This window comes from Passer montanus, unplaced genomic scaffold, assembly GCF_014805655.1.
Source record: "Passer montanus isolate IOZ18808 unplaced genomic scaffold, ASM1480565v1 scaffold35, whole genome shotgun sequence".
In the NCBI taxonomy this organism is placed as follows: Eukaryota; Metazoa; Chordata; class Aves; order Passeriformes; family Passeridae; genus Passer; species Passer montanus.
The window spans coordinates 2149717-2176564 of NW_024368263.1; the positions used below are offsets into that span (position 1 = coordinate 2149717).

The 26848-nt window shown below is 59.4% G+C and overlaps 1 protein-coding gene across 5 annotated transcripts; it reads left to right on the plus strand.

Moving 5' to 3' along the window:
• Positions 1-1781: 1781 nt before the first annotated feature.
• RNF157 (ring finger protein 157) lies at positions 1782-25842 on the plus strand. Of its 5 annotated transcripts, XM_039716174.1 has the most exons (21): positions 1800-1975; positions 6664-6782; positions 10306-10394; positions 10776-10922; positions 11410-11527; positions 11621-11687; positions 11837-11880; positions 12244-12291; positions 12545-12616; positions 13095-13254; positions 14277-14389; positions 14676-14914; positions 15010-15118; positions 15327-15438; positions 15848-16056; positions 16189-16254; positions 16687-16735; positions 18201-18311; positions 18948-19043; positions 23235-23275; positions 23688-25842. In XM_039716174.1, exons 1-20 carry the CDS (start codon positions 1888-1890, stop codon positions 23273-23275), a joined length of 2097 nt encoding a protein of 698 aa, XP_039572108.1. In that variant the 5' UTR covers positions 1800-1887; the 3' UTR covers positions 23688-25842. The 5 variants fall into 5 exon arrangements, with proteins under 5 accessions (XP_039572111.1, XP_039572108.1, XP_039572110.1 ...); XM_039716177.1 differs by lacking the exon at positions 23235-23275 and having other exon boundaries at positions 1782-1975; positions 23688-25837; XM_039716176.1 differs by lacking the exon at positions 18948-19043.
• Positions 25843-26848: the final 1006 nt, after the last annotated feature.

The window sequence follows — 26848 nt, forward strand, 5'->3', positions numbered from 1 at the left end:
GACTCAGTTTCCCTCTCAGCACAGGGAGGCAGGACCCTCTCTCTGTGCCATCCCAAATCCCACCGCCGGGCAGCACACGCATTTTGGGTCTAAACGTTGCGTTTTCTCTGGATTCGCCCTCCGGGTCAGCCCTGCTGGGGTTTCTCCGGGATGTGCAGCCGGGCAGAGCCGGGAGGGACCCTGCCCTCGAAGCCGAACCATCACCCAGCCCCTGCCGGGCTCCCGCGCTCCACTGCGGCACTGTCCTACAAAATCCTCTGCTGCAGTAATCGCTGGGAAAAAAATAAAAGCCACGAGCCGTGCATGCAGGCAGCAGCTCTGCGTGTAATGCCTGCCGGGTTATGGATGTGCACGGGGATAACTCTGAATTATTGCCGGCGCTAAAGCCCCGCAGTCTGCTGTGTGCTGCCGGCAATGAAATGTGCCGGGCTCCCTCTCCCAGTTTTCCTCTGTCGGTGCTGGCTGGAGTGGGGCTGGCAGCTCAGCAACGCTGGAGTTTTAAATTACAGGGATCCCCCCAAAAATGTGTGTTGGGGTGAGCAGGGATCAGCTCCTGGGGTCTGTGGGCGCCAGTGCTCAGAGCTGGAGCAGGCTCCCGGTGTGGATGCTGCCCTCGGCTCCTCCGAGAGCCATTTGGGGTGGAAAAGACCTTTAAGGTCGTGGAGTCTTCAATGCTCCTCTTCAGCCGGGGCTCCCGCTGGCACCACCCCAGGTGTGACATCCAGCAGCACGGACATGGTGTCACTGCTGGGAATGGGGGTCCCGGTGCGACAGTGGCAGGCTGACAAACAAGGTACAAAACCTGCTCTTTGGCTTTTCTCAGCTGCCTCTGGGGCTGTGTGGGCAGGCCGCAGCTGGGAGGGGGGTCCGTGTGTCCCTCTGCAGGGAGGGGATGAAGGGGGAGCCCCAGGGATGGCCTTTGCTCGTCACCGCTGAGCAGCCGAGGACATCAGGGCAGCCGATCCGCCTCCCCGCACATCTCCCGTTCGGTATTTATAGCACTCGTGTTATCAACTCAAATCACAATCATGTGATGCTCCACTGACTGGCGCTGCCGGACTAATTAATCACCGGCGGGTTTAAGCGAGCGGTCAGAGGGTCCATCCTTCCTCCTCGGCTCCAAGTGGGAAATGAGGAGGTGACCAGTGCTTCCCAGCAATTCAACTCTGGGGGACTGGGGGAAGGTGTCGGGGCGCACTGGAGCGCACGGGCAGCTCTGCCTGCAGAGGCAGCGGGGCTGGGAGGGCAGGGATGGTGGGATGGGCACTGGAGGGGGCTCCAACCCGGCCCCTCCCCAGAGCTGCTGGAGGGGAATCAACCCCTGTGCCAACAGCTGCACAAAATCCCTCCCCTGTAACCTGTCGGGAAAAGTGGGGGCTTCTCCTTCTCCCAGGGACACGCCGGCGACAGGGGGTACAGGGACAGAGGGACCATGGCCAGTGTGCCCCTGGGGGTCCCTGGGCTGGGATTGCTGCCCGGTGGGGCTGGGGACAAGGATGGGAGGAAGGTGGGCCGTGGTGACCAGAAGCCACTGAGGGTAGCGGATGGTGGCGGGGAGGGCCACTGAGCGGTACTGGAGGCAACTGGGTGGCACGGGGCACGGCAGGCGGGTGGCACTGTGGGCACGCGTGTGCCACCGCGGGGGGACAGCTAAGTGGCACCGCTGTGTGGGTGGGGGACACCGGGGCAGGGCGATCCCGGCAGCATCCCGTCCCCTCGCCTCACCGGCGAGCCGGACCGGGCCGGGGCGGGCCGGGGCGTGCCGGTCGGTGCCGGCCCCGCCCCGAGTGTCGCAGCCCCGCGGTGCCCGTCCCGCTCCCGGCCCCGGCCCCGCTCCCGGGCGGGAGGAGTCCCCGCCGCCCCCCGCCCGCTGAGCCCGGCCCGGCCATGGGGGCTCTGACCAGCCGGCAGAACGCAGGCGTGGAGGAAGTGGATATCCCCGCTAATTCCGTCTACAGATACCCCCCGAAATCCGGTGAGCCCCCGGGGTGTCTCGCGTCCCGGTGGCGCCGATGGGGAGGGAAAGAAGGGAGCGAGTCGGGCACGCACCGGGCACGACCTTGCTCCGGGCGGGGTGACCCTGCGCACCCCAAAGCAAACGCTGACGCACGGGGGGCACCCTAAAAATCTGGGTCTGGTGCGGGGCACCCTGCGTGAGCTGGGCGCGGGAGGGATGGGGGTCCCCCCTCTCCGGGCGCCCCTCTGCCCGCCCAGCCCGCTTCCCAAACTTGGCTGAGTTGACGCGACTTTAATGACATTATTGTCATAATTATTTCTGTAGCCGTGGTCTGCGGCACCGGGCTCCGGAGTTGCTTTTTATAGCCGGTTACTCCGGTGCTGGCTGCTCGGGAAAATCCTGGGTTTAAATTCCCGGGAGGATGAGGGAGGCTGGGCTGGGAGGGATTGGAGGGGATCCCTCCTCCCCAGGGCTCTGCCCCATCGCAGCACCCCAGCCCCTGCCGTGGGGATCCTTCACCCTCCCGGCTGCTCTCCGTGCCTCGGGGTTTGCCGGTGACTCATCTCCCGCTCCCCAGTCCGGCCCTGTCTCAAACCTTGTGCGTGACCTTGGAAAATCCGTCCCTCCCCTCTGTGCCTCGCTTTTCCCTTTTTCCTGGCTGAGCGGGTGTCCGAGGGGGAGGGAGGGGGGCTGGGGTCCAGCCCTTGGGTGGGCACCGGCGGGTGATGCCCCGGAGCGCCGGGCGTGCCTGCCAGGAGATGGCACAGGATCCCTGCAGCACTAAATATTATTAATAGGTAACTATTTTGGTAGTTAATAGGATAAGGTAAACGCTCGGATCGTTAGCGGTGTGACAAATTATTCACTAATTACAACTAAAGACCTCCTTAGCAAGAATTACAGCCCAGCACAAACCCTGCGCTTGTCCTGAAAAGCCGTGCTTGCCTTTTTTTTTAAATTTTAATCTAAAATAGGTTGCACAGCTGGCTGGAGATGGCTGATCCTTGACAGCCTGGCCTCCCGCAGGGCTCCCCCAGCTCCTCTTTTTGTGTGGTTTTAAGGCCTCTGCCACTTTGATGCCAGGTGAGGCTGGGCCAGCCCATCCATGGGATCGCTCTTTGTAGGGACGGTGTCTCCAGGCATTACAAGTTTTCCCTTGGGACCCTCTCTTATTTAGGGGATCTTGAAATATCTGGGTACAAAGGGATGGAGGGTGCAAGTGCATCCAGCTGAGCACTTCCAAACCCATCTCAGCTGCAGAGGCCACCAGGCTGGTGCCTAACTCCAGCTCCCAGGGGGAGCCTGGGGCTCCTCAGCTGGCCTGGTCCCACTGCTGGGGTCTGGGCAGAGCAGGGGGGATGGCCCTGCTGCTGCCCAGGGTCCTCAGGAGAAGGGCAGAGGGTGCCCAGGTGACACAGCCATCTGCATGGGGACAAGGGCAGGCTGGTGGCCCTGGGAGATTATGGCTGGTTTGCCTTTAATCCGTGTGGGATTTGCCTTCAGCGCAGCCGAGGGAGGACGTGCCGGGCAGCGGAGCTGATTCTGCTGTGCCAGCAGCACTTCCCTCACCTCAAACACCACCTGGAAACAGCCACTGGCCTGGAAATGTGGTCCTGGAGGGGACTCTCATGGGGCCTTGGGGCATTTCCCTCTCTCTGTGATGTGGCTTTGGCTGTTGGGCTGTGGGCTCTCTCGGGGTGGCCAGTGCAGCCATGGAAATAGGGCAGCTGTGTCTGGTCCCAGTTTATCCTGGGTATGCCATCCTCTCCAGACAGGCTGCCAATGGGATTAGTTAAACCACAATTTTTGAAACAAAGGCTGAGATTTACTTCTGTGGCTGCCACTGGGAGGAAGAGCCAGCGGGGGCTGTAGATGGAGCCCCCTGCCTGGGATGGCTTTTGGGGCAAGTCCCCAGCTGAGGCTGGCACTGAGCTCCCCTGGGGCACACGGGGCTGTGAGCAGGGCCCTGGCTGGGGCAGCAGCACAGGATTAATGCAGCAGTGGCACCCCCAGTCGTGGGGCACAAGCCCAGGTGGTGGCAGAGCCGTGCCAGCCGAGGGCTGACGCAGCAGTGCTGTGGCAGGGTTTGGCCTCAGCTCCGGCTGCCCGCTTTGAGCACGGAATTAAATAATGGGCTGCCCAGGGGCAGGAGCACCCAGAGCCTTTAACCAGCCCATCCCAGCAGCCTGTGCTGGCACCCGTGGCCGCAGGGTGTCCCTGTGCCAGCACCATGCCATGCCACCCGTCTGGGCTGACTGCAGGCTGTGCAAACCGGGTGCTTCCCTCACCAGGAGAGTGTGGATGAGCTGGGAATGAGCTTTTCTGGTTTGGCAGCTTTGGAGAGCGAGGCTGTGACGTTGCAGAGCCAGAGGCTGCAGCACCAGAGCCCAGCGGGGCAGCAGTGGCTGGGGCACGGGGCAGGACATGTCTCTGCATGCCAGAGCCACACGAGGGTCCTCGCCCTTCTCTGCCAGCTGGACAAGCTGGCATCGCTGGCACTCCTGGGGAGCAACGAGCTGGCAGCTGCTGCCAGATGTGTGCTGGTGCCAGCAGATGTGCAGGGCACAAAGACTCTTTTTTTGCCGGGAGCCTCAGGCAGTTGGGGTTTTTTCCTCCTTTGCAGCAGCCCTTCCCAGATGTGGCTGTCCTTGACAGGCTCTCCTTCCCCAGGAGCAGGCGTTGGATTTACAGGCAGCCCATAATCAGGTGGCTGTGGCTGGGAAGGTGCTTCCCTGCCCCCAGCCACGTCCAGGCAGTCACCAACAGCTCCTGCTGATGCCCTGGGCTCTCCTGTGCTGGAGCTTCCCTGGAAAAGCCTGGCATGACTCAAGCCTCCTGTTTAATAGCAAGAGGACCTTTCCTGGGAGGGAGCACAGAGCTGGCTCTGCCTGCTGTCAAGAGGGAGTTGAAGCCTCTGGGAGCCTGCAGCACCCAGGGATGCTCCCAACCCCTGGCAGGGACACTGGGTGATGGCAGCGTGCTCCTCACCTGCTCTGCCCATCCTGTGGGAGCCCCCAGCACGCACTAAGCTGCAGCTGGGAGCCTGTGCTCCATTTTCCAGCTTTTCCTCGCTGCTGGGGTGCCTTTTCTCCATGTTTAAATGTAATTTTTTTGCCATCTCCTGCTCTTGCTGCGAGTTGGTGTCAGGAAGAGCTCTGGATGGCCCCGTTCTCCCCTGGCTGTGCTGTTGCAGGCAGCTCTGAAGGCACTTTGCTCTTGAGGCTTTTTTTTTTCCACCTGGCCGAGTCCTTCCAGGCGAGCTGCCTATAAATTATGTACGTGGAAAATGGGACCTGAAAGCAGCAGGCATCAATAATTGATGGTCGACGTTTGCTCAGGGGCTCGCTGCATCCGGGCATCCCTGAGCCACGGGGCCTGGGCACAGCTCTGTGACCCCACTGCTCCCTCCTGGCCCAGTCAGACCCCCCTGCTCCTCCCCCTGGGCTTTGGGCTCCCTTTTGGCTTTCAGTGCAGTATTAAAGCCTGATCCAGTCCCTGCCTCTGTTGGAAGCTGATTGCAAGCTCTGACCTCGGTACCCACAAGCAGAGCTGCAGCCCAGGCTCAAGCTCCTTTATCTGTGGTCCCTAAATGTTTGCTTTTGGGGTGTCCCCAGGGGGTGCAGATGGCTCTGTGCTGGTGGGTTTGGGGTTTTTATAAGCTAAACCCTGTCCCTGTGGCCGTCAGGATGCAGGGCACTGTGTCCATATCTGGCTGACTCCTGGTGCTTCTGCTCACCCCTCGCTGCTGCCCCATCCCTGTCCACCTTTCCCTTTCCCTTTTTTCCTGCCTCAAGTCCCAGCCCTCCTGCCTGGCCAGCTCCTGTGCCACAGCTTGCTCTCCCCACACAGCCCAGCTCTCAGACAAGGAGCAGGCACCCGTTGTCTCCTGGCTGGGCTGGGAGGAAACTCTCCTCTGGTGGGGGAGTGCCTGACCTGGGGGCTGCTCCCAGCTCCAGGACATTCCGGTGTTTTGGCTCTGTCAGGGAAGAAAGAACCCTGGTCATTGCCCAGCGTCCATCAGGGCAATGTGGAGCACTCTGCAGGGCAGGTGCTGACCCCCTGGAGGGTCTGCAGGACCCCAAAATCCTGCCTTGCACAGGTGAGCCCTTCCTGGGGAAGGCTGCAGGCTGAGAACTGACACAACTCGGGTCACTTGTGCTCTGCCCACCTTGCTGGTGGCAGCTGCAGCCAGGCTGGGGACACGCTGCCCTGGGTGGCACACGAGCTCTGTGCCACCAGGCCCTGGGCAGGAGCAGCCCTGGGCTGTGTGCTGGCTCCACGCTGCCCTCCCCGGGGATGTGGGGGCCAGCCTGGCTCCCCGGGGCTCCCTGCAGCCCGGGCCGTGCCTCTCCTGCCTCCCTGAGGGCATGAGCCGGTGCTCATGGCCAGGATCAGCTCTGCTCTGCTGCCCCAGGGGCAGGACGGGTCCATCCACCCCTGCCAGGGATGGCCGAAGGTCAGGGTGACCTTGGGTGGCTCAGGCCACGCTGGGGCTCACCGGGATTTCCCAGAGAGGAAAAGGGGAGCAGGCAGTGTTGAATGCACGGAGCAGCCCCGGGGCCAGCGCTGCCATGGCTGGGTGGATGCAGCAGGAGGGGAGGGCAGGCAGGGCGTGTGGGCTCTCAGCTGCCAGCTCAGCCAAGGTGACCCTGGGGACAAGGCCACCTCCGTGCCCGTGCTCAGGCCCTGCTGTGCTCTGGTTGCAGGGAGTTACTTTGCCAACCACTTCATCATGGGCGGCGAGAAGTTCGACTCCACGCAGCCCGAGGGGTACCTGTTCGGCGAGAACAGCGACCTCAACTTCCTGGGCAACCGGCCCGTGGTGGTGGGTACCGGGCAGCGGGGCACGGCCGGCCCGGGGGGTGACACGGGGGGTGACACGGGCTGTGTGACACGGGGGTGTGACATGGGGGGGTGACACGGGGTGTGACATGGGCTGTGTGACACAGGGTGTGTGACACGGGGGGTGTGACACGGGGTGTGACACGGGCTGTGTGACACGGGGGGTGCAGGACAAGGCTGCTGGCTGTCCCCTCCTGCATTGGGCTGAGTGCATTCTCTGGTGGCTCATCCAAGGGCTGGGCTCCTGCTGCAGCCTGTCTTCCATCCTCCATTAGTGGTGGCTGATTTAATCGAGTTTCTTTCTCATCCCCTCTCCAAGAGATTTCTCCCCTTTTCCCCCCATCTCATCCAGGAGCCATATCCCAGACAGGAGGGCACATGACACAGAGCCCTGGTGTGCTTCAGGGTGGTAGAGCAGCTTGGAGAGGAACAGATAAAATTGCTCCCCAAGCTCTAGCAAGGAAGGGGAAGAAATAAAATAAAAATAAAAATAAGAAGAGAGGGGGTAGGTTGGGGCTGGGGAGGGCATGGATGGGTTTTGCAGTGCTGGTACTGCCAGCTCCAGCTGGTCTCAGGGCGCAAGGGAGCCTGGCTGGAGGGAGGTCCCTACACTCCAGGCTCCTGGAGATGGTTTTGGTGCTTGCTGCCTTTGGAAAGGGAGGAAATCAGAACAGGTGTACAGCCTGGGAGTGATGTCCCCCCTCATCTGGGTGCCTCTCATCCGTGGGACAACTCACCAGCACTGGCTGGAGGAGTTTGGGGGGTTAAGTGTTCAAAAGATTCAGGGTGAGGACTTAAAAGCCACCAAAGCTTTTCTGTTAACTCGAGATAAAATTGCCTGGTGCTTTGGCCCAGCTCTCAAGCATTGTCTGCTGCCAGTAAAGTTCCTGTTTCCTCCTTGGAATTGGCTTTGGTGGTGTTTTGGCAGCATCACGTGGTCCTTCAGCAGGGAGATGTCCAGCCCTGGGCTGTGCCAGAGCAGGGATCCAGGCAGAGCCAAGGTCAGGAGCACCCACAGAGCTCATAACACGGGGTGGCCAAAGGCAGAGCCTTTCCCCCCCTCCTCTGTGCTTCCCTGGAAGGGAGACGTCAGCACTCAGGGTCTCTTCCAGCAGTGAGCGTTGAGAAATCCTCTTGATTACAGTAAAAGCCTCTAAACTGCCCAGTGAGCAGTTCCCATGTCAGCAGAGCAGCAGGGAAGGCAAAGGAACAGCTTGGAAACAGCAGAGAGAATTAATACAGCCTCACGAGCTAAATTGTCTTGCTCTGGTTTAATTACTGATGGCTCTGGGCTGCAGAGCTGTGACCAAGATCAGGAGCAGGGGCAGTTCTGGGGCTGCACTTCTGGGTCAGGCCAGTTTTGGGGGCTCAGGGAGGAGCTGGGGAGCATCTGTGCTGGTTCTGGTCCAAGCCTGGTCCAGGCAACTCTTGGGTCTCTGTGGTGCTGCCTCCTGATGCTTCTTGCCTGTGATACTTTTGCTTTCTGACCCTCTGTGAGAGCCCTGGTTGGGCTGGAAGGATTAAAGATGGCCACTGCTTTTTAGTGGGGGATTAATTTTGGGTTCCTTGGGGATAAAGGCCAGGTGATCTTGGAAGAATTGTGTCCCAAGTCCTCTGTGAGCCGAGCACTTTGTCTCAGCTATGAACAGCACTGCTGCCACAGGGATGTGCAGGGCAGCCAGAGGCTGTGCAGGCTCTCCCCTCCGTGTGCACATGATAATCTGGATTTTCCAGCTGGGAACAGGTTCCCAAGGGGCTGGGAAGGGCGTTGCAGGTTTAAGTTGCTGCCACCATGCAGGGGCTGAGGAGCAGAGAAGCTGCTGGAGGCACTCAGAGCACAGGGGAAGCCAGGAGCTGTTGAAATGTGCCACTGGGTTTCCCTGCCCACGCAAAGCTGCTGGAGTTTGCTTGTAGAAAAACCCCAAGACAGACTTTAGAGGGTGGTTTTTATTTCACTTCAGCAAAAGCTGGTCTGCACCAAATGTTGCTGTAGGCACGTGGATGACATTCTTAACTTCACCACAACCGTTACCATTTTTTTTGTTGTGTTTCAGCTTGATTGAAAGTGAGGAGATGCAAAACGTCCTCTGAACGTCCCCTTTCTGACATGCAAAATCTGGCTTGTAAAATTTAATTTAAAAAGAAAATCCAACCACCCCCAAAAAGTGCTTTTCACACGTGGGAGTGAAAGAGCCCAAAGTGGTTTCTGCAGAACACAATTTGCCTGTGGCACTTCCCCATCCTGCCCAGCCCCACGGCCCCTGTCACCCCCTTCCCTCCTCTGTCACCCACCCCTGGCTGCTGCAGCAGGAGGGGGGTGCACCCCTGGGTGCTTTCCCAGGGCTGGTTTGGGTATGGTTTGGCTGGGTGAGGTGCAAAGCAGCAATTTTGGATGACTGATAGTTTGAACAGCAGGGGATGTATCACGAGTGGCACAACCTGTCACGACAGGGCTCAGCTCCAGCCTGGAGCGTGTTCTCACTCTCTCCCCTCCAGCTGCAATGGGTGACTCTGCAGGTGCTCAGTTCTGCAGGTGCACCTTCAGTGACTCATAAAAACGTTCGTTAACAGCAGTTTAATGACTCTGCTGCCCTTTTCCCCTCCTGAAGAGGGTGAGAGCAGTGGGACACAGTTTCACAGTGCTGGCAGTTCATGTCCCAAGCCTCTGATGCCACCAGCCATGCTGTGCCCAGCCTAGGCTTTAATCTGCCCTCAGTGGCAGCTGTGGCATCAGAGCTGGGGATGGTGGAGCAGGGATGGGACAGAGCTGTGCCTGCTCTGAGGGGTTCTGCAGCTGCCTGTCCCTGCTGTCCCTCTGAGCCCAGCACGAGTCCCCAGTCCCATCCCTGCTCTGCAGGGCTTTGGGGACAGCAAAGGTGGTGATGGCTTGGAGGACAGTTCAGGTGGTGATGGCTTTGAGGACAGTTCAGATGGTGATGGTTGTCCCACGTGAGAGCACCAGGGACACGGGACATGGGAAGTGGGCAGCTGAGCTGGCTCCCTGCAGGGCATCCCCAGGTGCCACCTGCAATTCACTCTTGTCCCCTGGGTACTGGGGTGCAGTGGGTGCCTCGGTGAGGGACAGTGGGACACTATTCCCTCTCCAGTTGAGGCTCTTTGACCATCTGCCATCCCTGATGGCACTGAGACCCTCCTGGCTCTGGCTTGTCCCTTGGCACATGGTGGCAGCTTGCCAACGAGCTGGGCCTTGGTCAGGCTGATCCCTCCTGGAGTTAAACCTGCCTGGGAGATGGAGATGGACAGGGGGAGGTGGGTCCTGCATCCCTTTCCCACTGCCCAAGGGACACCCCCTCTGTGTGTCCCCTCCCCAGTGAAACTGCCCCTGGGCTTGCTGTTTGTGGAGGGACATCCCTGCCATCGTGCTGCCTGGTACCCAAATGCCAGCAGGAGCTGGCAGGATGCCCAGGCCACCCCAGTTCCCCGTGCAGGTGTTGGGTTTGGGTCGCTGCGTGCGTCTGCCTTCACCGGTGTCTCTCTCGTCCTAGTTCCCTTATGCTGCTCCACCTCCTCAGGAACCCGTCAAGACCCTCAGGAGCTTAATCAATATCCGCAAGGACACCCTGCGCCTCGTCAAGTGAGTCCTGCTCCCCTGGGTGCTCCGGGGTGCTCTCGTTCCGCAGGACGGGGGGACGAGCGCTGCCCTCCCCTCTGCATCCCACAGCACATCCAGCACGGGCCCTGCCGCAGGATTAGAGGAGCTTAGTGCTGCCTTTGAAGTGCTTCACTCCTTCTTCCTCCCCCAGCTTCCAAAGGCTTTGCTGGAGGGAGGCTGGGGATTGCTGCAGGGCCGGGGGATGTGGGATTAGGGATGAAATCTGTCTGCGGCGCTTCCCAGCCTGCAGGGTGACCTTGTGCCTCAGTGTCCCCTGAGGGAGGGCAGAGCCCCTTTTGGTGCCTGGGGAATTAGTCCTGGAGCACCCCAAAGCCCATCTCCTGGACTCTCTGTGCTCCCCAGGTGCTCGGAGGAGGTGAAGACCCCGGGGGAAGAAGTGAGCAAAGCCAAGGTGCACTACAACGTGGAGTTCACCTTCGACACGGACGCCCGCGTGGCCATCACCATCTACTACCAGGCTACTGAGGAATTCCTCAACGGGGTGGCGAGGTGAGGGGCCCAGACAGGCCTGGGTCACCCCCCAGCTTGGCCTGTGTCACCCCCAGCCTGATGGACATGGAGCCTTCCCCCCTGAGCATCTTTCCTCTTCAGGACAGAGAACAGCTGAGGTGTTTCAGCAGGGGGTTCCTTGTTTCCCCCAGGTGCCACCACCAGGTCCTTGCCAACCTCTGCCACCTCCCTCCCTGTCACATCCCGCTCCCTCTTTTTACCTTCAGGTCAAAACGGAGACCAGGGGAAATAATTTTCCCCCCAAACCCCTCCAGGCTGGCTGTGGAGTTGTCCCTGTCCCCTCCTGTGCTGTGCTGGCTGCCCTGTGGATTATTTTAGCCTTTTTTAGAACTTCTTACCTCTGCCTCAAGAGGCATCTGGGAGGGAGGAGTGACACACACACCCCCCATCCCATTTTCCTGGCATCTCTGGGGAGAGCAGGCGGGGTGTGGGGACACCCTGACCCTGTCCCCTCTCCACGGGACAGCTACACCCCCAGGGACAACAGCCTGCAGTCCGAGACGGTGCACTACAAGCGGGGAGTGTGCCAGCAGTTCTGTGTGCCCTCCCACACCATCGACCCGTCCGAGTGGAGCGAGGAGGAGGTGGGTCCCCCCGGCCCGACATCCTCCCTGATGGAGGCGGGATGAAGGCTCAGCGCTGCTCCATCTCACCGAGCCTCCCCTGTCTCTCTCCAGCTGGGCTTTGACCTGGACCGCGAGGTGTATCCCATGGTGGTGCAGGCAGTGGTGGATGAAGGAGAGGGTGAGGAGGGGGTTCCTTGCTGGGGTGGCCTTTCCCAGTTTGCTGGCGTTGTGATGCCAGCTGGGCAGAGCCTCCTGCTTTTCCTCACTGCTGCTGTGGCGCTGCCCGTCCCCCTGCATGTCCCCTGAGTGCTCCTTTGTGTCTTGCAGAGCACAGTGGGCACTGCCACGTGCTGCTGGCCACCTTTGAGAAGGTAAGTGCCAAGCTGGGGCCATCCCCCTGCTCCTGCCTCCATCACCCACCAGGTACAAGAGCCTGGAGAATCCCTGGGGATGGGGATGGTGCTGCTGGGCTGGGGTGGTTTGGGCTGCTCCTCAAATCCTGGGACTATTCCCTCATTTTAAGCACCCTCTTCTAAGGCATTTGGGCTCAACTTCATCTTCCTTCCTCCAACAACTCTCCAGCTTTGCAGTGTGTGTGACTATCAGGAAAAGCCAGAATTCCTGCAAAATGGGAATGTTGGGAGCAGGGAGGGAGCAGTGACTCCGCAGGGTGGGTGGGTGCCCTGGCACAGCAGCCCAGGGCTGCTCATCCATGTGCTCTTTCCCCTCTCCAGCACAGTGATGGCACCTTCTGCGTGAAGCCCCTCAAGCAGAAGCAAGTGGTGAGTGTTGAGGTGTCCCTGAGGTGCAGGTGTCCCTGCACACCCAGCAGGGGAGGCACTCAGGGGTTTTGGGGAGCCCCCAAGGCTCTGCCAGCCTTGCCCCTGCCTCCCAGGGAGTGCAATTTCAAGGTTATCAATGCAGAGAGAACCCCTGGGTGCTGGGCGGAGGAGGACTGGCCCAAGCAGGGGGCTGGGAGCCCTGGTGGCTCAGGTAAGGTGTCCCTGCTGCTCACCCCTTGCCATGGGGTTGCAGGTGGATGGTGTGAGCTACCTGCTGCAGGAGATCTACGGGATTGAGAACAAGTACAACACACAGGACTCCAAGGTGTGTGCCTGCATCCCCTGCCTGCATCCCAGGGGTGTTCCCTCATCCCTTCTTCCCTTCCCCTAGCGCAGCTCTGGCCACTGAAACATGCTCAGGTTAAGAGTTTGCAGCACAGCATGGAGCTGGTGGTGACTGGGGACACTTTGTGTTGGCATCAAAGCTGCTGAAGGCAGAAAACTGAAGGACTGATCTTTTCCCCCCATCCTTTGTGGTTTCTTGGGGAAGGGCTTAGATGGGGAGCATGGGGCTCAAGGCATGGGATGTGCCTTATGCTCTGCTCTAACATGTAAAAATTATGGTGAAAGTTTGGGTGTCTGTTTCCTTTGGCCTCACTCCCAACCTCTTGGAGGAGAGGAATGAGATCCCAGGGGGGCATTTCACCCGCAGGACACAGGCAGAGCTCTCTCTGAGCACCCAGCCAGTGTTGTGGTGGGCTGGGGACCCCCGAGCCGAGCAGGTCCCTCTGTCCCCGGGGCAGGTGGCCGAGGACGAGGTGAGCGATAACAGCGCCGAGTGCGTGGTGTGCCTGTCGGACGTGCGGGACACGCTGATCCTGCCCTGCCGCCACCTCTGCCTCTGCAACACCTGCGCCGACACCCTGCGCTACCAGGCCAACAACTGCCCCATCTGCCGGCTGCGTGAGCCCCGGGAGGGCTGGCCCTGCGGGGAACGGGCTGGCACCGTGGGCAACGGGCTGGCATCTCTGGGAACGGGCTGGTGACACTGGGAACGAGCTGGTGACTCTGGGAACGGGCTGGCATCACTGGGAACGGGCTGGTGACACTGGGAACGAGCTGGTGACTCTGGGAACGGGCTGGCATCACTGGGAACGGGCTGGTGACACTGGGAACGAGCTGGTGACTCTGGGAACGGGCTGGCATCACTGGGAACGGGCTGGTGACACTGGGAACGGGCTGGTGACCCTGGGAACGGGCTGGTGTCACTGGGAACGGGCTGGCATCTCTGGGAATGTGCTGGCACCGCGGGGAACAGGCTGGCATCTCTGGGAACGGGCTGGTGACACTGGGAACGGCATCTGCAGGCTGCGTGAGCCCCGGGAGGGCTGGCACCGCGGGGAACGGGCTGGCACCGCGGGGAACGGGCTGGCACCGCGGGGAACGGGCTGGCACCGCGGGGAACGGGCTGGCACCGCGGGGAACGGGCTGGCACCGCGGGGAACGGGCTGGCACCGCGGGGAACGGGCTGGCACCGCGGGGAACGGGCTGGCACCGCGGGGAACGGGCTGGCACCGCGGGGAACGGGCTGGCACCGCGGGGAACGGGCTGGCACCGCGGGGAACGGGCTGGCATCTCTGGGAATGTGCTGGCCCCGCGGGGAACAGGCTGGCATCTCTGGGAACGGGCTGGTGACACTGGGAACGGGCTGGCACTTCCAGGAATGGGCTGGTATCTCTAGGAACGGGCTGGTGTCCCTGGGAACGGGCTGGCATCTCTGGGAATGTGCTGGCATCTCTGGTCTAGGAACGGGCTGGCATCTCTAGGAATGTGCTGGCATCTCTGGGAATGGGCTGGCATCTCCCACCCTCCAGCTCTGCAGTCCCTCCAGCCCCACTGGGGATGCCCCTTTTGGGAATCAGGGTGTCATTTTTTGACAGGTCTCCTTTCAACGCCTGGTTTTCACCCCTCCCTTTCTTCCCCAGCTTTCCGAGCCTTGCTTCAAATCCGAGCCATGAGGAAAAAGCTGGGCCCGCTCTCGCCCAGCAGCTTCAACCCCATCATCGCCTCGCAGACCTCCGACTCCGAGGAGCACTCGGTCAGTGCCTGGCTGAAGGTGGGACCCTGGCCTCTCCACCATGGAGGGGGAGGTCTGGGGATCCCTGTGTCTCTGAAGAACAGGGTTTGTTTATTTATTTATTGCAAATTCATCTCGCAAAAAATGCAGGGTTGATATTACAAAAAAAAAAAGAGAAAAAAGGATTCTGGCAGGGTGTCCATTCTCTAGGTTTGAGCTTCTTCCTGGGGCGTTCTGATCCCACTGGGAGTGAGGGGATCAGCAGAATGTCCCAGGGAGGATCCTGACCCCACGATCCTCTCCGCAGTCCTCGGAGAACATCCCGCCGGGGTACGAGGTGGTGTCACTGCTGGAGGCCCTCAACGGGCCACTGACACCGTCACCAGCTGCGCTGCCCCTGCGGGCCCTGGGGGACCCCCCGGGCGTGGGGACCCTGCCCTCCTACGGCAGCGATGGCCCCCTGCCCCCCCTGAGGGGACTGTCCCCCCTGGAGCGCCTGCCCGACTGCGGCCCCCCGGCGCTCAGGATGAAGAAGAGCATCTCCAAGTGAGTCCTGGCGTGGCTACGGGAGTCTGGGGGTGCTCAGGGGGGCTGGGGGGCATGGGCAGGGGTGAAACCCTCTGCTTTGCCCCTCTGGCCAGGTCCATCTCACAGAACTCCTCCATCCTGCCTGAAGAGGAGGATGAGAAGTCGTGCACTGAGTCAGAGCTGAGGGTCGCCAGGAGGAGATCCCCAGCCCGGCATGAGGAGGTGAGCACTGTCCAAAATGAGTATAACTCCTACTGCTGGTAAGGAGTTGAGGCACTGGGGGGCCAGCATGTTTGGGGGAGGCTTGGGACCAGAGAGACAGGCTGGGGTTGCCCCTCCTGGTTCTTCCTCCATCCATAAGAATACCTGGAGGAGATGGCCCATCCATGCTGAATATTCCCCCCTTCCACCCTGTGGATTCCTCTTCCAGGAATGTGGTGCAACCCCAGAGAGTGAAAACCTCACCCTGTCATCATCAGGAGCCATCGACCAGTCCTCGTGCACTGGGACACCCCTGTCCTCCACCATCTCGTCCCCAGAAGGTACAGCTTGGAGGGGCTCACAGGCACTGGCAGGGCAGGAGAGTGGCACCGTGATCTCAGGACTGTCACACTGTGAGGGGAGTCAGAGGGGTGGCATGGCCCCTTCTTACCCTGCCATGGACATTGGATGGAGCCCCAGAGCTCACCTCTGCTTTGTCACCTGTACACCTGGAGATGGGAATCACAGGGGCACTGATCCTGCCTGTTTTGTCACCCTGTAGACCCAGAAACGGGGGGCTGTGAGCCTTGGGGACCTGCTGCTGGCAGCTTTGCACCCATCACATCTCCTTGGTGTGCAGCCAGTCCTTCCTCTGCACCCCACTCCTCCTCATTAGCCCCTCTTCCATTAGTGGGTGCTGGGCCATGACTCCCAGCGTGGAGCAGCCCCTCAGCCCCTGCTCTCCCCCAGAGCCCGTGAGCAGCAGCCTGGCTCAGTCCGTCATGTCCATGGCCTCCTCCCAGAGCCAGCACTCCCAGCTCAGCACCGACACCGTGTCCTCCATGTCTGGCTCCTACATCGCCCCTGGCACGGAGGAGGAAGAGGAGGAGGAGGAGGAAGAGGAGGGGGACATGCTCCCCTCGCCCGCGGCCGCAAGCGCCACAGCCTCTGATGGAGAGGTGGGGACTGGGGGTTGTTGGTGGAGTCCAGGCTGGGCAGCTTCCCCATGGGATGTAAATCCTCCTCCAAAACCACTGGCACCAGACTTGTCTTTCTGTTTTCCTTCCATCTTTCCCACCTTCCTCCTGCAGTCAACACCCGTGGAGTCCCCGGATCTGAATTTTGTCAGCATCTCTGCTGAGGAGCGCGATGCCGAGGTAACCAAAACCATCCCACGGGGAGCTGGGAGCTGTGGTGTCACCTGGCACCGTGGGGGGATCCCAGCTGTGCCCATGCTGGGAGCTGTGGTGTCACCTGGCACCCCTGTGCCCATACTGGGAGCTGTGGTGTCACCTGGCACTGCTCTGCCCATACTGGGAGCTGTGGTGTCACCCAGCACCGTGGGGGGATCCCAGCTGTGCCCATGAAGGGGGGAGCTGGGCAGCTGGCACCAGGGCTGGGCTGGGGCACACGCTGCCCACGCATCCCTGTCCCTGAGGGCTGCCCTGGGGATGGATGGGGCAGTGGGGCTGTGCCCCACCGACAGTCCTGACCCATGGAATCCCCAGGGATGTTGCCCCAAGGGGACCTGGGAGCAGCCCCTGGCACAGCCCCGGGCTAACACTGGCTGCCTCTCGCCTGTGCCACAGGGCAACGATGTGCTGGAGGACGAGGACGCCTCTCCCACGCAGGAAGACGGTAAAAGGCCCTGGGTCCTTGTTGTCCCCTCGCTTTCAGCTCACTGCCACTGTGAGTGGGAGGTGCTGTGCTGTCCCCAGCTCCCCCACTGCCATCAGGGAGAGCCCTGGAGGACCCTGCGGGCACTGGAGTCACATCTGTGACAGCAGGGACACCCACGGGGGGCTGAACACCACGGGGTGGGGGAGCCAGCCAGCCACAGGGACCCAGAGAGCTCCATGTGGGACAGGGAGCAGGCCATGGCTGGCTTTGCCATGGAGCAGGACCCAGTGGTTTTTCCAAGGAGCCAGATGGGAAGGAGGGTTCTCTCTCTGTGTGTTTATTCCCTCGCCAAGGTCTTTTCTCAAATCTCTGAGACTCTCCCCTGTAGAAATCAGTGTCTGGGCTGATTCCCATAGGAAGGGGCTGCAGAGCTGTTCCCACTGGGATGCTTTCCTCACTTTCTTTGGCCTGTCCTCAATGTGCTTTTGCAAGTCAACACACGCACATCGAGGGCTCCTCCCTTGGGCTCAGACAGCCAAGGAAAGAGGTGGTCGCCTCCATGCCATTGGCCACCAACTGCCCTGAACTGCTTTTGGGCAACAGGGAGCTCCACGATGTGCCTCCTCCCACATTTCCAAGTCTCTTTTTAGCAAAAATACAACAAAACTATTTCCCCATCCCACCCGGATGCTCGGCCAAGCTGGAAAGCAGGAACACCCATGGAACACCCATCCCCAAATCGTGGCCTCTGACCTGCAGAGAGGCTTGTGCTGATGGGGAGACTCGAGTATAACAAATAGGAGCAACCAGGGGCTGTGACGGACATCCGTGGGCATCCCCACAGCTCTGGGAGCAGGATGGCCTTTCTCCTTAGGACACAGTCCTGCCCCTGTTCTCAGCAGGGCCACTGGCACATTTGAGAACATCCCTCCTGAGGTTCAATCACCTGCATCCGATGGATGCGGGTTAGAACCTGGGGGCTGATCTCTTGCAGAAGCAATGCTAAGAAGCAGAGTTACCTCCCTCATCCCCAAAAGCCTCCATCCCCCCTGCAAAAGCTTGGCTACGGCTTCTTTTGCCCCACGCATCCAGCTACTGCCTCTTCCTGGCATCCACGCAGCTCTCACCGCACCGCTGGTGCCGGAGAGGCTCCTGCAGGAGGTGATGGGTGCCACCACAGCCTGGCTGTGCCCGAGGGAAGGTTTGGCAGAACCCTGGGCAGGTTCATGCTCACACCCACGGCCGCATCGTCGCTGTTCCGCTGCCCTGCGATGCGGCCGGTGCGAGGAGAGGAGCAGCTGGGGCCCTGCCCAGGCCTTATTGTCCACTCTTCACCCCGATGCATCGTCTCTGTGTCATCTTTTTGTTTCGGAAGAGGCTGGGGAGGGGAGAGGAAAAGCCCCAGCAATGCCACCCCCCAGTCTAAAAGGCGACGTCGAGCCCCAGCGCGGCCGCGGCGTTAACTGCCTTAACTCCCTTCCAGGCCCGAGGACAGGAGCTTTCCTCGGTCTGAGGTGTGACAATAACAATGACATGGGCATCGCACACGTGAGAGCGCTGGACAATAAACTGTGCTCTGAGGCCTGCTTACCTGGTGAGTGGCCGTCTGCTGAACATGAACTTGGGGTGGGGGGGACAGTTCCACTCTTCCCTGCATCCCCCCAGCCCTTTGCATCCATCCCTCCTCTCCCATCACCATCATTCCCACCATGCCCGCCAGGCTGTGCTCACTGCACCCCTCCATCCGTCCCTCTGTGGGGCTGAGCACCAGCCATGTCACCACCTCTAGGTCAGGGTGGCTTGGCCAGACTGGGATGTCCCCAGGCAGCTGCAGACTTGCTTTGCTGGCATTTTATTTCTCTTGGCCAGGGGGCTGCTGGCACCCCAGGAGGCACCAGTCCTCCTCAGGAAGGTGGTTATGTGGCACAGCTGTGGCCTGGCACAGGCTGTGGTGGGCACAGCAGTATTTTGTGCTGGGGTGTGATCCACAGGCAGTCCAGCTGTACAGCAGCAGTGCCTGCCTTGTCCTCCCTCCAAGGCCAGGGAGATGGGGTGTGTCCATCAGGTCATCATTCTACAGAGCCCCAACTTTCATCTGTCTTTCCCATTTCTTCATGCTTTCTCCCCCACCCTCCTTCCACCTTTTTTTCCTCCCAGCCTCTCTCCATCCTTTTTTTTCTTCCCAGCCTCCCAGCCTCTCTCCATCCTTTTTTTTCTTCCTTCCCCCCAGGCTCCTCCGTCTGCGTGAAAGTTCATGTTCGCTCTGTGCCAACACGGTTTCCTCCACCCACGCTTGTGCCCCTTCCCTGCCCAGAGTTGCCCAAAGGTGACAAATGTATTGAACACCCCTGGCCCCGCTGTGGAAGGGGGCAGTGGGCTGGGGACCCTGCCCAGCCCTGCAGGCTCTGCTTCCTCAGCCTGTGTGTGGGGAAACGAGCCAAAAAGCCAAACCAGTGCCCTCCATGGGGTCTCACTCAATACATTTGTGGACAAGCTGAAAGCAACTCTGCCTGTGCCTTGCCCCTTCAGCTGACTTTGTGGCAGGTCCCAGACCTGCAGCAGGTGCTGGAGAGCCAGTGAAACCCACTGGAGGGAGGTGAAATCCTTTCTTCTCCTCTGCTCCTTTGGGAAAACCTCCTCTCCTGCTGCCTTGCCTGTTCCTGGTGGTTTCTGTGCTGGAGAAACACGGTTGAGGCTCTTGGGGAGGAACAGGCACCTGCCACAAAAGCCCTGTGTCCTCTCCATCACCCTCTGTCAGCAGCTGGCTGAGTCCTGCTGGCCTGGGGGGCTGGGGAGGGAGCTGGGGGTGTCCCAGCAGCACCTCTGCTTTGCTGGAGGGCCTGGCAAAGCATCCCTTGGCTGTGGCAGCAGCCAAAACCATCCGTGACTGCATCCCTCTTGGTTGTGCTGGGGGGAGGATGAGGAAGGGGGAGCTTTGCAGCCCAGATGGCTCCAGCACGGGGTCAAATTCTTGCTCTGCTGTGAGGTGTGCACTGGCCTTGTCCCCTGCCTGGGCTGGGCACAGGAGCTGCTCCCTGGGCTGAGCCCAGCCAAGGATGCCCTCTCCATCCTTTGGCCACCACAGCTGCCCTCAGCACGAGCTGTGCTGCATGAGAGGGGTGATCCAGCCTCAGCCTCTGTGGGGAAAAGCAGAGGGCTGAGGTGGGGCAGAGTGGGAGCTTTGGGGCTGCCCGTGGTCCCCTGGAGATGGCAGACATGATGTTCTCCATCCCTTTTCACTCGCTGTAGGATACAAGGCATTTTCCCCACATAATAATGGACAGTGATCATTGTTTTCTGACTTTCCTTTGTGAGCTCTTGTACCAGTTTGTGTAGATCAGGATGTTCCAGTGGTTTTCAACCAGTTTTTAACAACCCATTCCAGTAGGGGTTGTAGACAAAATGTCGTATAACACATCTAACATAAGTTTTGGTGCAGTTTTTGGTAGGGAGTAGCTGAAGTCACACCCTGCTCTATAGGTGAAGTTACAAATACACGGATTCAAGTGGCCACAAAGCTGTGTCTTTGTGTCACCCACTGTTAAATTGTCACAAGGGGTTCTTAGACACGCTCCCTTATCCTATGGACACTGGGATGGATTCAGGGTCATTATCAGGAGACATTTTGCAATGATAGACACAGTTCTGTGTCCAAACACACAGCTTAGGGTATCAGAATATTGCTTTCACATATAAACCCCTGTCATTCTCTCACCACACAACAATGTACATCAGTGGTTTGCCATGCACGTGTATGATTGCTAAAAGCCCATGCTCAGTGCTCCAGTGGATCTAATCCCATTCCTACCACAAGGATTTGGTGCTTGGTACACACAGAAGCTCTCTGTATTGCTGTGACCTTACTAGTGATGGGGACATAAGAAAATTTGATTGAAGATCATCAGAGTTTAAATCTCTTTCAAATTTCAATGAATAAAAGTCCCTTTTCCCATTCAGTGATTATCCCAGAGGTGGAGGAGTGTAACCACAACTGAGCTGAGTGCTGAAGACGCTGCTCTGAGCAATTTCCAGACATCAGCCAGTTGGTCATTAACATGTGGATATTTTTGATATTTGAAGCTGATCACTGTGTGTTTCTAAGAGCAGATAAGGAAGACCTTCAGGGTTGATCTGTAGTGTTCAAATTATTAATGGTTGCACCCAGTTGATCAGTCAGAGTTTCAAGACTAATATTGTTCAATACTCCTATTCCAGTTCCCAATATATCAGTTAGATGTGTGAGGTAACAGCCTCTGGTTTACCAGGAAAACCACCCAGCAGAGGAGGTACCTGTAAAAGATGAACATTTTGGTCTGATAGCAGAAACATTGGTCTGCATCTCTTTAAGGACTAGGATTAAACAGTATTTGTTGTTCAACCAATCTGACCTTGAAATGTTCAGAGTTGATTTTATAGGTTTTGGGGAAGTTTTTGGAGCAGTTGTGGAGGGTATGCTGGGCACCCTTAAGCCCTCTAGAGCAGTCAGCTTCTGTACATAAGGAGTTAGGATCAGTATTGTGTCTTTAAATTTACAGTCCTTTAGGCTCATGGTGAGACAGACTGGGGGTGTTCCATATTTTGTGGTTTTGTTTTGGCTGTATTGTTCATCAAATCTCTCAGGGCTTGTACCCAGTCCGTGGCAACCCCTCTCAGTGATTGCAGGGAAGGCAGTGGCATCCTGGCCCTTGAGATCTGTGGTGTTCAAGAGTCTACATCTCCAAGTCCATCAAGTCTCTTGGACAGTCTCCAGGCTGGTGCCATTTGATAATGATGTTTTTGTCCTCTCTGCAATGGATGAAGGTGCAGGATGTGGTTCCTCAAAGCTTCTTTCGAAATCTCTGCAGATTTCAATCTGGTGGGAAAGAGCTTTGTGAGGAGGCAAAAGTCCCCATCCCAGGGATTTTAGGACATGAGGTTTAACTAAAACCTACAGATCCATGTCCTCGTGCGGATCCTGCAGAGCAGGAGTTGCAGGGGCTGTCCCCAGGGTTCAGAGCATCCTCTGGCCACAGCCTCTGCCAGGGGCAGCATGGAGAAACAGCTTTGGAAAGAGAAACTGGGGAAAGACATCTGCCAGAAAGGCTGGCACCGAGCTGGGGGCGCTGGGGAGCTGCTGTAGAAAACCTGAAATCCCCTGAGGGCTCCTGATGCTTTAAAGCCACAGATGCTCCGAGCTGTGAGCAGTGGGCTGGGTGAGCCGGTTGGATTTCACCAGGATGGATTTGGGTTCCACCAGGATGGATTTGGGGAGCTGGGTTTCACCAGGATGGATTTGGGGAGCTCGGGCTGGGTGAGCCGGTTGGGTTTCACCAGGATGGATTTGGGTTCCGCCAGGATGGATTTGGGGAGCTGGGTTTCACCAGGATGGATTTGGGTTCCACCAGGATGGATTTGGGGAGCTGGGTTTTACCAGGATGGATTTGGGTTTCACCAGGATGGATTTGGGAGCTGGGTTTCACCAGGATGGATTTGAGAGCTGAGTTCCACTAGGATGGATTTGGGAGCTGGGTTTCACCAGGATGGATTTGGGGAGCTGGGTTACACCAGGATGGATTTGGGGAGCTGAGTTTCACCAGGATGGATTTGGGGAGCTGGGTTACACCAGGATGGATTTGGGTTCCACCAGGATGGATTTGGATGGATTTTGGTCTGCCCAAGGCAGGTCTGGCAGCAGGGGAGACCCCTCCAGCAGCACAGGGGGTGGGAGGTGGGTGGGCACAGGGCTGAGACCCTGCTCCAGGGCCAGACCATGTCCTGCTGCCCCAGCCCTGCTCCTCAGCAGCCTCTCAAGGGTGCTCTGAGCACAGCTGGGCCTCTGCACTGGAGCACTGCAGTGACTTAGGCAACATCAAGCTCTTAATGGGATTTCCGTGTGCGTGTGTACGTGTGGTCCTGTTTAATTATCCATTCCCTCCGGGATCTGCAGACTTAACGTGCCTCGCTCTCCAGCCTGAGCTCGCCATGAAAAGCCACTCGAAATGGCAGCTGTCACCTCCCATAAATCAGCAGGCAGCAGGATTTTGTTGCTCCCCCTCTGAGAAAGCCTCAGCCCTTGGCCTTGGCGTGCCCTCACACAGTCCTTCCAGCTCAGAGCTGCCCTGGGCACGGGGCTTGGCCTCGCTGGAGGGCACAGCCAAGCTGCCTCAGGGGTGCACCCCCTTCCTAAGGGCACCACGCAGCCTCTGATGGGTTTGGTGGTGGGACACAAGCCACAGGCCGAGCTCTGCCATCCCCCTGCCCCAGCTGAAGGGTGCTGCCTGACCTGGGAGCTGCAGAGGAGGCACGGGGGGACCCACAAGCATGCCAGCCCTCGGTTCCCCTTGGCACGAATCCCGGGAGGCTCCACGCATGGGGACCCCTCACCCCGTGCCTGGTGGCAGCTCCCCTGCCCCCTCCTGGACCCGTTCACAGGCCATGAGACCCCCAGGCCCCCCTCTCTGCTCGCTCGTGTGCATGTCCCCGTGTCCCTGCTGCTCCTGCCTTCACCATGTGCCTTCTGGTCTCTCCTGCCACGCAGCCGCCGTGCCGGACTCCTGCCCCATTAACATTGAGGAATAGGTGAGCCCATGGGCCCCCCAGAGCTGCACCTGCCTCGTGCCCCGTGCCCCCGGGGGGTTGGCGCTGCCTTGTCACCCATTGCTGGTGGCCCCCTCACTGCCCAGGCCAGGGGGACATCCCCTGGTGCCTGACCTGCAGCCCCATGGGTGGCCCCCTTCATGGGGGTTATTTAAACCCAGTGGTGGCTGTGCTGTGCTTCCCGTTTGGCCCTCAGCACTCCTGGGGGTTTAAGGGGCTCCCCAGCCTGGAGAGGTAAGTGCAGGCACCCCCCAGCCTTCACTGCAGCCAAAACCCAACATGGGGATGGGGAGGTGGGTTCCTTTGGGAGAATAAATCGCACCCCCCGTGGAAAAATGAGCCCAGTGCACCAGTGGCCTTTGGGAGCCCCTAACCCCCATTTTTCTCCCCCCAGGCCCAGAGGCAGCCAACAACAACGTGGGGCTGCAGCAGACCTGGCCCTGCTGCCCCCCTGGCCCCCGGGACCCGGAGCAGGCAGCGGCCACCCTGCCCGTGTGAGGGCACAGACCCCTGCCCACCCACAGGGACCCTGCTGTCTGGGCACCGTGGGCATCGTCAGCACCACCCCTCAGCTGTACCAGGACTGATTTTCAAAAGAAAATATGGTAACCTCGACTTTTCTGTGGGGGCTGAAAGCCATGTTACTTTGGAGCTCCCCACAAGCACCTTCCCGTTCTCCAGCCCCAATGGGATGGGCTGGGGTCCCCTCCTGCCCCCCTGGTCACCTTACACCCCCAGGCTCCTCTCCTCCAAAGTGTGGAGCAGATGGGACAGGGACACCTCACCGAGGGGGTTCTGGGATGTGGGTGGGTGGGGACATTGGGGGGATGATGTTGGGGGTGTGGGTTCTAGGAGGAGTGCTGGGATTTGGGATTGGCATCCTCGGTGCATGAGCTGCTGACTTTCACGGGGGGCTGCCCCCACCCCCCAAGTTTGCTGGCCCGTGCACTGTCCCCCTGCCACAGGATGTCCCCATTAATGCACTGGCAGCAATGGTGCCCCCTTGGCTCCCCCTGCTCTGCTCTCCTGGGCAGCACTGGGCCTGGCTGCTGCTTCCAGGGCATGGGGCAGGGTGGCAGGGCTGGGCAGGAGGCCTGGTACCACCCCCAGCCCGGTCACCAGCCCTGGGGCACTGACAATTTATCCTCTGTCTTCCGCCCTGCTGTGAGCTCGGGGCTGCGCCCTCTCCCTGGAACAAGTGCCAAAAGTGTCACCCCATGCCACCCGCCCTGCCCTGCCCATAGCACGTTGTAGCAAGGGGTGGGTGAGGGTGGGGGAGCTGCCCCCATCTCCATCCCATCCCTGTGGCCAGCACTGGGCTGACAGCATAAGTGGATGTTGCTCCAAGGGCAGGCACACAAGGATGGTAAAGCAGGAGGGGTAAAGCCACAAATTTGGGGTCTGGTGGGTCACTGGCAGAGCCAGGCTCCACTCCAGAGAGCATCAGGGACAGTCAGGAATCACTTGGAGCAGCATCAGACCCTGCATCCCAATCTAGCAGGCTCTGGGGCTGTTTGGGGCAGCCCAGGGTGGGAAGCTGAGCCTCCCTTTTCCCTGCTGGTTTTGTCACACGGCTGTGGCAGCCGAGGCCACCTCCTCCTCTTTGCAGGACACAGCTGCAAAGGTGGTTTCAGAGCCACCTTAGCACAGAGATGTCCCTGCACTGCAGTGTCCCTGGAGGGCTGGGTGGGGAGCAGGTTCCCAGTGCCATCCCCACTGTGCTGGTGGTGGCTGTGGCTCCTGGAGAGGGATGAAGCCCTTTTGGGGGCTGGGGGTGTTTTCTCACCTTGCTCTGTGTGGGTCCTGCCAGAGGTGGGTTTGGAGCCTGCCATCCCACTGCTCTCTCCTCTGGGCTGGCTGTGTCTCCTCTAAGCTCAACAGCTCCCAAATTCCTCCCTGGGAACCCGGGGCTGGGTGCTGGATGTGAGGGGTGACAGCTCCAAAACACCATCCTGTGGCATGCCAGGTGGGAGCTGCAGAGAGCAGGGAGGGCTGAAGTGCTGGGGACGAGCCTTGTGGCCCGTCTGGGGACGTGCTGGGTGTCCCAGCCCCAAGGAGCCACAGCAGGGAAAGCTTTGGAGGTTCACCATCGTGCTGAGCTGAGGAAACCACGGCAGCCATCCCTTCCCTAAGTCTCCAGCTTGGGCAAGGGAGAGAAAATCGGGCTGGTGCTCCAGGGGCACCTCGTCTACCAAAGCCCAACCTCGTGGTTTCAGAGGGGACAAGGACAGCTGGCCTGGCCCCCTGGCACAGGCTGCAGGCCGAGCAGTGCTGCTGCCTGCCTGTGAGCAAAGGATCCATCCTCTGGGTGGCACAGGAGAGACGGGATCTGGCCAGGAGTGACATCCGTGCTGTCCTCGGCCACCCAGAAGGGGTAAGGGGCAGGCAGGAGCTGCCAGGGCAGCGTGGGGTGGGAGGTGGCAGCCCCGTGTCCCAGCGACCCACGTGTCAGGGATTTAAGGAAGGAAACCAGATTGCTGCTTATGATTTTGCTTTGAGCATGTTTTGGATTTTAAGAGTTTAATAAAGGGTATCTTATGTCGACAGGGTGTCCAGAGTCGTTTTGTGGTGGCAGGGTGAGGGTTTGGGGGGCTTGGTGTGTAAAAACCCCTTTTGGCTGGGAGCACCCACTCACCTGTCACCCAGGTACCTCCTCCAGAACAGCCCAGCTGATCCAAGTGTCCTAAAACACTTCCCAGCCTGCATTCCCAACTATCCTAAATCCTGCCAGGATGGAGAGAGGGCAAATGCAGATTAAACCTCTGTCTGGCCTGGGGTAGAGGCATCTTCCCCGTGTGTGTTGTGGGTGGGCCCTGTCCCTGCTGGGATGGATGGGGACACCCAGAGGGAACTTTTCCTGGGGGAGAAGAGGAGCAACAGAGAGCTGGGAGCTCATGCAAGAGAAATCCCTCCAGGGCTGGGGAAGAAAATGTGTGCTGGGAGCTGAAGGCTTGAAGGTGAGGAGGGCTGTAAGAGGGGTTGTAATTTGGGCTTAGTAGAAGGGGCTGATGATGGTGGGGGGAAAAGAACTTGCAGCTGAATCAGAGCCAAAATCAGAATCAATCAGATTGGAAAAGGCCTCTGAGATAACTGAGTCCAAGCCAAGACTGACCAGTTTGGGGGGATGGCTTGCAGATGGTCAGATCCCTCCCTGGCCTCTGTTAAAGCTCTCAGAACAGCACTTAGGGGGCAGGGATTCCTTAGAGAAGTCTGTGGCTGTAATTTTTTAAATTAAATTAAGGCAGATCCCGTCCTTTATTTTTGGAGTCTGCCAGCCTCCCTTCTGCTGTGCCCTCATTGCTGTGGGTGCATCTGGAGCAAGAAATAGGATGGGGGCATAGGTAAGAGGAAAAGGGCTGGGGGTGCCCCTGGAGGGGCAGGACACAGGTTTTCATAGAATCACAAACAGTTTGGGTTGGAACAGACATCAAAGAACATCCAGTTCCAACCTCACCCCCCTCACCACGGGCAAGGACACCTTCCACCATCCCAGGCTGCTCCGAGCTGGCCTTGAACCATTCCATCCACAGCTTCTCTGAGCAGCCTGTTCTACCA

Bases quoted from the DNA above. Each gene is read 5' to 3' on its own strand.
- RNF157 (XM_039716177.1), top strand. From the start codon at position 1,888: ATGGGGGCTCTGACCAGCCGGCAGAACGCAGGCGTGGAGGAAGTGGAT. The intron at 6,783-10,305 runs GTGGGTACCGGG...CTCTCGTCCTAG, and splicing joins TGGGCAACCGGCCCGTGGTG to TTCCCTTATGCTGCTCCACC. The intron at 13,255-14,276 runs GTGAGCCCCGGG...TTTCTTCCCCAG, and splicing joins CTGCCCCATCTGCCGGCTGC to CTTTCCGAGCCTTGCTTCAA.